Source organism: Platichthys flesus, chromosome 6 (assembly GCF_949316205.1).
Source record: "Platichthys flesus chromosome 6, fPlaFle2.1, whole genome shotgun sequence".
NCBI classification, from domain to species: Eukaryota; Metazoa; Chordata; class Actinopteri; order Pleuronectiformes; family Pleuronectidae; genus Platichthys; species Platichthys flesus.
Genome location: NC_084950.1, coordinates 23,538,483 through 23,546,384, shown reverse-complemented (window position 1 = coordinate 23,546,384; position 7,902 = coordinate 23,538,483). Strand labels below are relative to the sequence as shown.

Genomic DNA, 7,902 nt, shown 5'->3' with positions numbered 1-7,902 from the left:
CCAAAATGGATAACAATGTGCTCCATGTTGTAAGCTGCCAGCTGGTGTCGTCCTGATTGCATAACAAGAAATGGAAAAACTGATTGAAAAAAAAACGTATTTTTTTTTTGTCTCATCTTTTTCATAAAGAAAAAAGTTCATTTTTAAAGCTTTATTGACTAATCTCATTAATTGTATTACCTGTTGACATAGTCACACTCAATGATGTTGGTTATCATCACATCTTAGTCATGGAAAAAAGGTCAACATTAACCTATTTTAATAAAGACATAAACATATTTTCCAGCTGTGAATTAAATTATAATAGTTTTTGTTTATGTTTTAAACATGCTCACAACAGCACCTAGTATTTCATACTGTCTTGGTCCAATGCGTTCATACAATCCACCATTTGAAATGTCTCTATGTCATGACATTAATATATATCAAGTGAACACGTCTCGGTGTAGCTCCCTGCCACCAGTGACTGATCTTGTGTGGGAATCTGTGCATTATACTTTAACAAAGTAAACAACAACTGGAACTGTCAAGATCCACTGGAACCTCCTTAAGTAGCCCCACAGCCCTTCTAAAGCACAGAACTTCTGTAAACCACCTTGTGACTTCAGGAACCCTCAGGACCTTCTCCGTGACCTCTACCTCCTCCTGTAGGTCTGCTGAAATCTCCAGAAGGACACAAAACTAAATCAAAAATGATCAAAGCTTAAAGGGACAAAGCAGCATGGTGAGTTGCGGCCAGCTGTTGTTTAGTGTCCAGCCTGCCAGGTGAGGTCGTTTTTTACTTGTTTACGAGACTGTTAAGAAAAGTTTTAGTACCTAAATCATCCTTATTTCTATTAGTCCATCAAGGAATTTAAAAGAGAATGGGGGATGATACTCTGATTGGTTTATTGCACTTCAAGCCCCAGACAAACCCATGACTACCACCTTAAATGCACTTACTCCATGCCCTTTCAATCTTTGAATGTTACAATGGAGCACCAAATGAGTAAGTGAAGCTTCCGTTAACTGACTGAATTAGTTCATTAGGATTTGAACATATTATCTGGCAGTTGAGTCTGTGTCAGCAGCAGAAATCAAGCCTCCCGTAGCTTCATCTTTGAAATGAAATATGTGCATGTGCGTTCAGGAGGCAGAGCTGATGAAGGCGGCATTCATCAGAAACCTCACTTCCAGATAATGAATACAAACCTTCAGTCGATATGAGACTGTCGGAAACAGACGCCCGCTCTGGCCTGCTTCATTTCACTGAACATGTTTTAATTTGCAGCAGCAGAGATGAGTCAGCGCCTCCTGATGATCACCTAAGCCTCCGGCTGTTTTATATCCTGTGATGACTGAGACTGATCACATTAACATGCTGGATTTGTCAGATACACTCTTGTTTCTGGCTGTTGCTCTGATTATATTTACTATCTATAACATGTCCCTTAGGAGCACTGGAATATCCTCAAGGACCTCGGAAGTCTCTCCAGGAGCACTGGATCTATACATAGGTACATACAACAACCAAAAGCCTTAAGAGCATAATCAGCTGCATTAGAAGAATGGTCAACACAATAGAAGTAGACATATGACTCAAGGACTTCTGCAACAAGGACCCTTCTGGAGGACAAACTTGAAAGATCCCTGAAAAGGCCTTAATGGTAGATTTCACGTACAAATAAAAATTCACTCATTATCTACTCAACACTATGCCGATGGAGGGGTGGGTGAATTATTAACATTGCTACTTCAGCTAGCATTGCTACATCCGGTAGTAGACTTTTAGCTTAAAACTTGGTGTAAATGAAACCGTTTCGAGTTGAATTTGACTGTCGGGGTTTACGGACACTTGGATGACATCATAGGCATTTCATGTTTTTATTTTATGTTTGAAATATTGATCACAAACTTCAATTTTATTTTATTTGGCTGCAACACTGTTTACCCCTGAGACTCCAGAAGTGTTTTGAGGACTCAAACACTTGGTTGAGATAGGGAGTGAATTTCTATTTATAGGTGAACTATCCCTTTAAGGACAAAGAGGACATCATAATGATGCTTCTTCAAGGACCCCTGCATCCCTTACGATTGCCCTTGGCACATCCCAAAGAACTTCTGGAACCTCTTGAGGGACTTGAAGAACATGATTTGTTCAAGAATGTTTCAAGCACCAGCATAACCTCCTTTAATGTCCCCAAAACTTCTTCAGTCAATTAAAATAATCTGTGTCCAAATCCCTTGAGCCTTATCCTCCTTAAAGTTGCAGTGTGTAGAATTAAGTGACATAAAGTGCTGAAGCTTCATGTTACAGCTGAATACCCCTCACCTCAAAGGGTGGGTTAGGGGTCCCTTTTACCAAAATCTTACACACTGGCCTTTTAAAACGTATAATATGTAAACTATGAGCTTCGATAAGGATTCTTTGATTGCTGGTCCCATTCAACATGGTCCCATTTGAGGTTCCCCAGAATCCTCTCTGGGTCCCCTACAAACCGCCTGTGTCTGAGCTTTCCTTTTGAATCTCATTTGATGCCCTTAACATTTTTCGAATGAATGAAAGGAACCACCTTCAATGCCCTTACACTTCTAAAACCGCTTCTAACATTCTGGAAACTCCAATAAAATAATAACAATTAACTTTATTAATATAGCACATTTTAAAACACAGTTACAAGGTGCTTTACAAGTTACAAAAATGAAAGGCAAACAATAGGAAACAATAAAAAGCTATTTGTAGATCACATGACATCCATTTAGGACCTCAGGTTTGGACCGGGCACGCCGGGCATTTTAGATCAAAATATCTAAAATGTACTTGGTGGAAGTCCACAATGGGCCAGAAACGTCAGTAATACAATCTTAAAATCTATAATCTTTATAGTGAAGTTAAAATCTGTCAAATTGTTTCTATCTTAAAAGATTTGGTCTTGCTGCTGCGTTTTGGATGAGCGGTCTACTCTGTTGGCAGGTGAAGAGAGAATTGCAATAATCCAAATAAGAGGAAATTAAGGCATGAACCTTCGAGCTGCAAAAAACACCAGGATTTTCAGATTTGTTCCCTATGTTTTGTGATAGAGAACCTAGGTGCTTCGATGTGTATGTATGGACAGTGTCAGGGCCAATTTGCATTGCCTCAGTCTTGCCACATTTAAGAGCAAGAAGTTTTGAGCCATCCAGCATTTTATATAAAACCTCCCACACTTCCATCCTTTAAACAATCTTCTGTATAAACATTATCTACTCAGCGAGCTGTGCTTCATAATGATGACCTTTTCTTTGTCTTACACAAGGCATAAGCCCTATGAGACAAATTTGGATCAGTGAATATGGGCGAAAATTTGATTGATAACCCGTTGCATGTTTTACTGACTGAAGCTGCCACCTGCTGGTCAACATTAAGCATCACAGCAACAAAAACAAACCATGGACACAGTATACTTTCTTTAGCCTGCAAACGTCTCGTCTGTCCCTTTCAGAAACAAATGACCCCAACCTGTAAAAACAGTTAACCCATCTGCATATCTTTACCTGAGAGGAGCCTGTGATGGAAATCTGGCCTGGGGAGACTTCTGAAATAAAGAGGTTAGAGAATCATAATATTTTAAGTATACTTTATTCCTTGCAAGGAAGGTCACACAATCATACAGCATACAAAGAGCATTCTGCAGAGGGAATGACAAAGAAACAGTTGCAGGCGTGTACTTTTTAGGTAGATGCAGTGAAGAAAATGGTGTGTGTTAATGAATGTGGATTATGTATGTTGTGTGTGTACTCATTTGAACTGTGAATAGTGAAATCCCAGGATATAAGACACAAACACATGCTAAAGGCCTCCTGGCCAAGCCAGACAAAGGCTGAAGGCTTCTTTGAGCTCTTAGTGAGGGGACACAAGCACAGTCCCAGATTTGTGGCCCTGATTTTATCTTGGCAGTTACACAAGCAGAATTAGTATGCTTAAGCAGAGATAATGTATAGTGTGGTATAATGGTAAAATATTCCATTTAAATCCACACACAGGAAGTTAAAATCAAAAAATCTAGTCTACGATTTTCTTACAGCATCCAACAATCCCAAAATGATCTTCTTCACATTCAGTGGGATTCTCGAAAATTAAACAGAACTTTAATTCAGGTTCAGTCCAGAGAATCACATTCAAACTGTTCTACAGACTGACTTCAGATCAGTCAGATTACTGAAGTAAAGGAATCATTTCAACAGGGACCAAAGTATAGAGTTTCCAATAAAGTGACAAGCTATAAAGAGCAATACATATTTGTATACCTAGGCAGAGACCCGTAACAGAACACTCTTTTTCACAACCACTGAGGTTAAAAGAGATAAAATTACCCTGACTGAGGATTTGGTATTTGGTCTTCAAGACACAATAAAGGAAGACACAAGTCATGAGACAGTTAATGATGGGATCACTCCTCCAGGTCACTGAGGCCGTTGCTGAGCAGGAAGTGAGGTCGGATCAGGGACAGAATGGGACCCTTAGGTGCCCCGGCCAGGCAGTATGCCTCATCCACGCTAACGCCCTGGGACCGCAATGTGAGCAGAGCGGCAGAACAGCTTTCCCTGCCTCCACGTGCCGTCATCAGTACCATGCTGAGAGGGCTGTCGAACATGCCGAACCTCTGCCGCATCTCACCCAGCTGAGCCGAGAAACTCTGCAAAGGAAGAAAGTAAATGATCCTCTAATTAAAAAAATCCCCAGCAACATTTACAAATATAAAAATGAAGTTTTAGAAGTATATTGCCACGAGCACCTGGGTGGCCTGTTGGCTCACTGGCATTGGGCTGATGTTGGAACGGATGACGGTATCTCCGCAGAACAAAACTCTGAGCTGTTCTGATGGGCAGGAGGCCAAGTTCTGGTCCAGCAGTGCCGAGAGAACACCTGGAAAAATGACAAGGAGGATGATTCACAAATCTGAGCATTCAGGGTAAAATAACATATGTGGCTTCAGGTCACTGTAAACTTTACCTTTTACAACTGAAACATGAATCACTTTAACTTTGAGTCCAAATGACAACTGATCAAAAGGTGAAGGAATGCCCTCAAGGCAGTCTTGAGATATAACATTGAAATCTTATAAATTTATCAGTAAGTCCAAGTGAAAGTCTGTACTAAATGTGAAGACATTCCCTTAAGTTTCTCTTATGATATCGAGTACAAGAAAAACATAAAGATACTTTGCAAGGCCACGTTGACCTTGACCTTCAGCTACCAAAATTAGTGAGTTAATCCTTGAGTCCAAGTGACTGTTGAGCCAAATGTGAAGGCTGTGCCTTCCTCACAAGGCAAACAACATGCTTTGTAATGTCACCATGACCTTGACCTTTGACAACAATATCTAATAAGTTCATCCTTGAGTCCCAGTGAATATATAACCCTAACCCTAACCCATAATGTCTCCGGCCACTGGCTATTACTGGCTTGGAGGCATAAAAATGCCCAAAACCTGTTTAATTTTCCAAAATATCAAGCTGTTATCCCCTGATTAAGTTTTTTATATCTTGTTCTCTTTTACCAAATACAATTTTTAGGCTATTTGATCTGACACCTGTTGTGATCAGTGGAGAGAACTCCACATAAACCAGCAGAGCTTCACATCAGCCATAATAAATTACAGAAAACACTAAATCTACTGACCATGCTGTGATGCTTGGGACGCCTCGTTTCTGTCTGTTGACAGGAAGAGCCGCACGTTATTTGTCAGTAAACTCTCGATGAAGTCCTCTGTGCCGGAAAAACTAAACTTGCTGACTTCAAGACCTGTAACAGAGCAGCAATGAAGTCATCAATGTAATTGAAAAGATGAGAAACTTAAAAAAGGATCAGGTTCAGGCTGTAATCTGTCGGCTGATGACTGTTCAAGTTAAATCACCATAATGTCTTGTGCTGCTAATGATGCGGGAGCTCTGCTGCTGCTGCTCCAGGTCAGTGGTGACCAGGATGACGTCAAAGAGCAGCGACTCACCAGGATTCTCCTCCAGCAGACGTTCATTCACTCTCTGGAGCGCCTGAAGAGAAAAAGAGGAATATCAGTTATTAATAAACCAAGTGCATTTATCTAAACAAATCTAGAGAAGCACAACAGGCAACATAGTCAGCAACTGTTCTGACATTTGACAAGTAAAAATACGAGCTGAGCCTTTCAAATAACAATGTGTGTCATTTTCTCCCAATTGTGTCACAATTGAAGTACCTGGAGGTCTGATCGAACAAAACAAGAAATGAGAACTCATCAACTTCTGCTTCGTGAAAAGATGTTTGACATTTTTTAAATGTTTCAAAGATTAATTGATGAATATATATTTTTTTAGTTGTTCGTCACACACACGGTGTCTGTGTTGAACTCTGACCTGTAGCAGTGGGAACGCCGTGCCCACTTTGTACACCTCATCACCTTCAGCCCCGGATTCAAACACTCCACGAGACGTTACTGCGACAACCACTGCACGATCAGCATCCTTCTGCAGACAACACATCTTCATCTATACCATCTCAAGTACTCGTCATTTTCAAACCACATATCGTTAGAGTTGTATTTCTCCATGTTTATACACCAACAAGCAGGCTGGCTACAAAGGCGTTTGCTTAGCACATAAACTTAACCAGGATAGTGCGATTTTTGCAGCATTCCTTTGGTGTTGTGTCTAAAAAAAAATAATGTATCCATTATGAATATGAAGTCTGCAAAGCAACGCATGTAAATGAGTAAAAAGTACAATATCTGCTCCAAACGAGTTTAACCTGTTTTACACAAGTTTACGCTTTAAGATTTTCTTCCACTTTGATGGGACGTTTGTGAGAAGAGTTTAAATCGTAGCACGTTTGGAGCTAAACGATTAACTTGCTGTTCCCTTATGAAATGGAGAAAGGTGTGAAGATGGACGAGCAGCAGAGTAAAGAGTTGGATTGAGGTGTGTGGTGAACTCAGTTCTGGAGACTCGGCGGAGTCAGTCTCACCTGATTCACGTCGGTGTTTAGGACCGTGGAGACCATGTCAGCCCCTAAGATGATGAAACCCTGCAGTCTAATATATTTTAGAACCATCCAATATAAGACTAACCACTACAACTTCTGCCAACTACAACCTGCGCTGTCCCGTCAAACTTCCCCCAGAAACACACAGCTGACGACTTGGTTCCTCCTTCTTCTTCTTCTTGTTGTTTAATGGCGGGTCACGCCTAACGTTAAGCTGCATTACCGCCACCTACTATGCTGGAGTGCGGAAATCAGAGACTGTATATAAAAAAGCGGAAATACATAAGTAGAAACAAGTAAATAATACAAAATAATAAAAACAAAAAATAAATATAAAACAAAAAATGTAATAGATATCATTAAAAACCCAACCCGGACTTAAACGTAAATCGTCTTCATTAGCCCAGTTTCTTTTAGAAACTCAAACAATACTTTATTTCTTCCTTCTCCAAGATTAAACAAATTATTCAGGTTTATCTCTTCCAACCCACATTTCCTTTTGTAGTTTTTCTCTCTGTGTATTATATTTTAGGCAGTGACAGATGACATACTCCACAGTTTCGTCCCTAAGCCACAGTCACACTGTCCTGATGGATGTTTCCCTATTAAGTGAATTGATTTATTTAGTCCTGTGTGTCCTATTATCAGAATTGATATAACTCTTTGATCTCTAGTGTTTGTTTTTTTGGAGTTTTCAAGTCTCTTTTATTGGAGACACACTAAATATTTACGCTCAACTGTTTCCAGCTGATTACAACACACACATCTGCCTGTGTCATGTCTGTTCATTATCATCAGACTGCTGTTTAGACCTGTGTGACCAAACCTCATCTTTATACCATCGCCTCTTCCTTTGCATGTCTGGTGGTTGTTCCCTCTTCACCTACTTTCTTTTGAATGGAAGTATCTGCCTTTGTTTCTCA

General features: G+C 40.1%; 1 protein-coding gene across 3 annotated transcripts; it reads right to left on the bottom strand.

The window, feature by feature from the left end:
* Positions 1 to 3,581: 3,581 nt before the first annotated feature.
* LOC133954864 (cytosolic 5'-nucleotidase 1B) lies at positions 3,582 to 7,888 on the bottom strand. 3 transcript variants are annotated; one of them, XM_062389396.1, is made up of 6 exons: positions 7,806 to 7,888; positions 6,355 to 6,465; positions 5,877 to 6,012; positions 5,642 to 5,764; positions 4,755 to 4,885; positions 3,582 to 4,655 (listed from the first exon to the last, which is right to left on the bottom strand). In XM_062389396.1, exons 1-6 carry the CDS (start codon positions 7,836 to 7,838, stop codon positions 4,410 to 4,412), a joined length of 780 nt encoding a protein of 259 aa, XP_062245380.1. In that variant the 5' UTR covers positions 7,839 to 7,888; the 3' UTR covers positions 3,582 to 4,409. The 3 variants fall into 3 exon arrangements, with proteins under 3 accessions (XP_062245380.1, XP_062245379.1, XP_062245378.1); XM_062389395.1 differs by lacking the exon at positions 7,806 to 7,888 and adding an exon at positions 6,962 to 7,215 and having other exon boundaries at positions 6,355 to 6,462; XM_062389394.1 differs by lacking the exon at positions 7,806 to 7,888 and adding an exon at positions 6,962 to 7,209.
* Between the last annotated feature and the right edge of the window lie 14 nt (positions 7,889 to 7,902).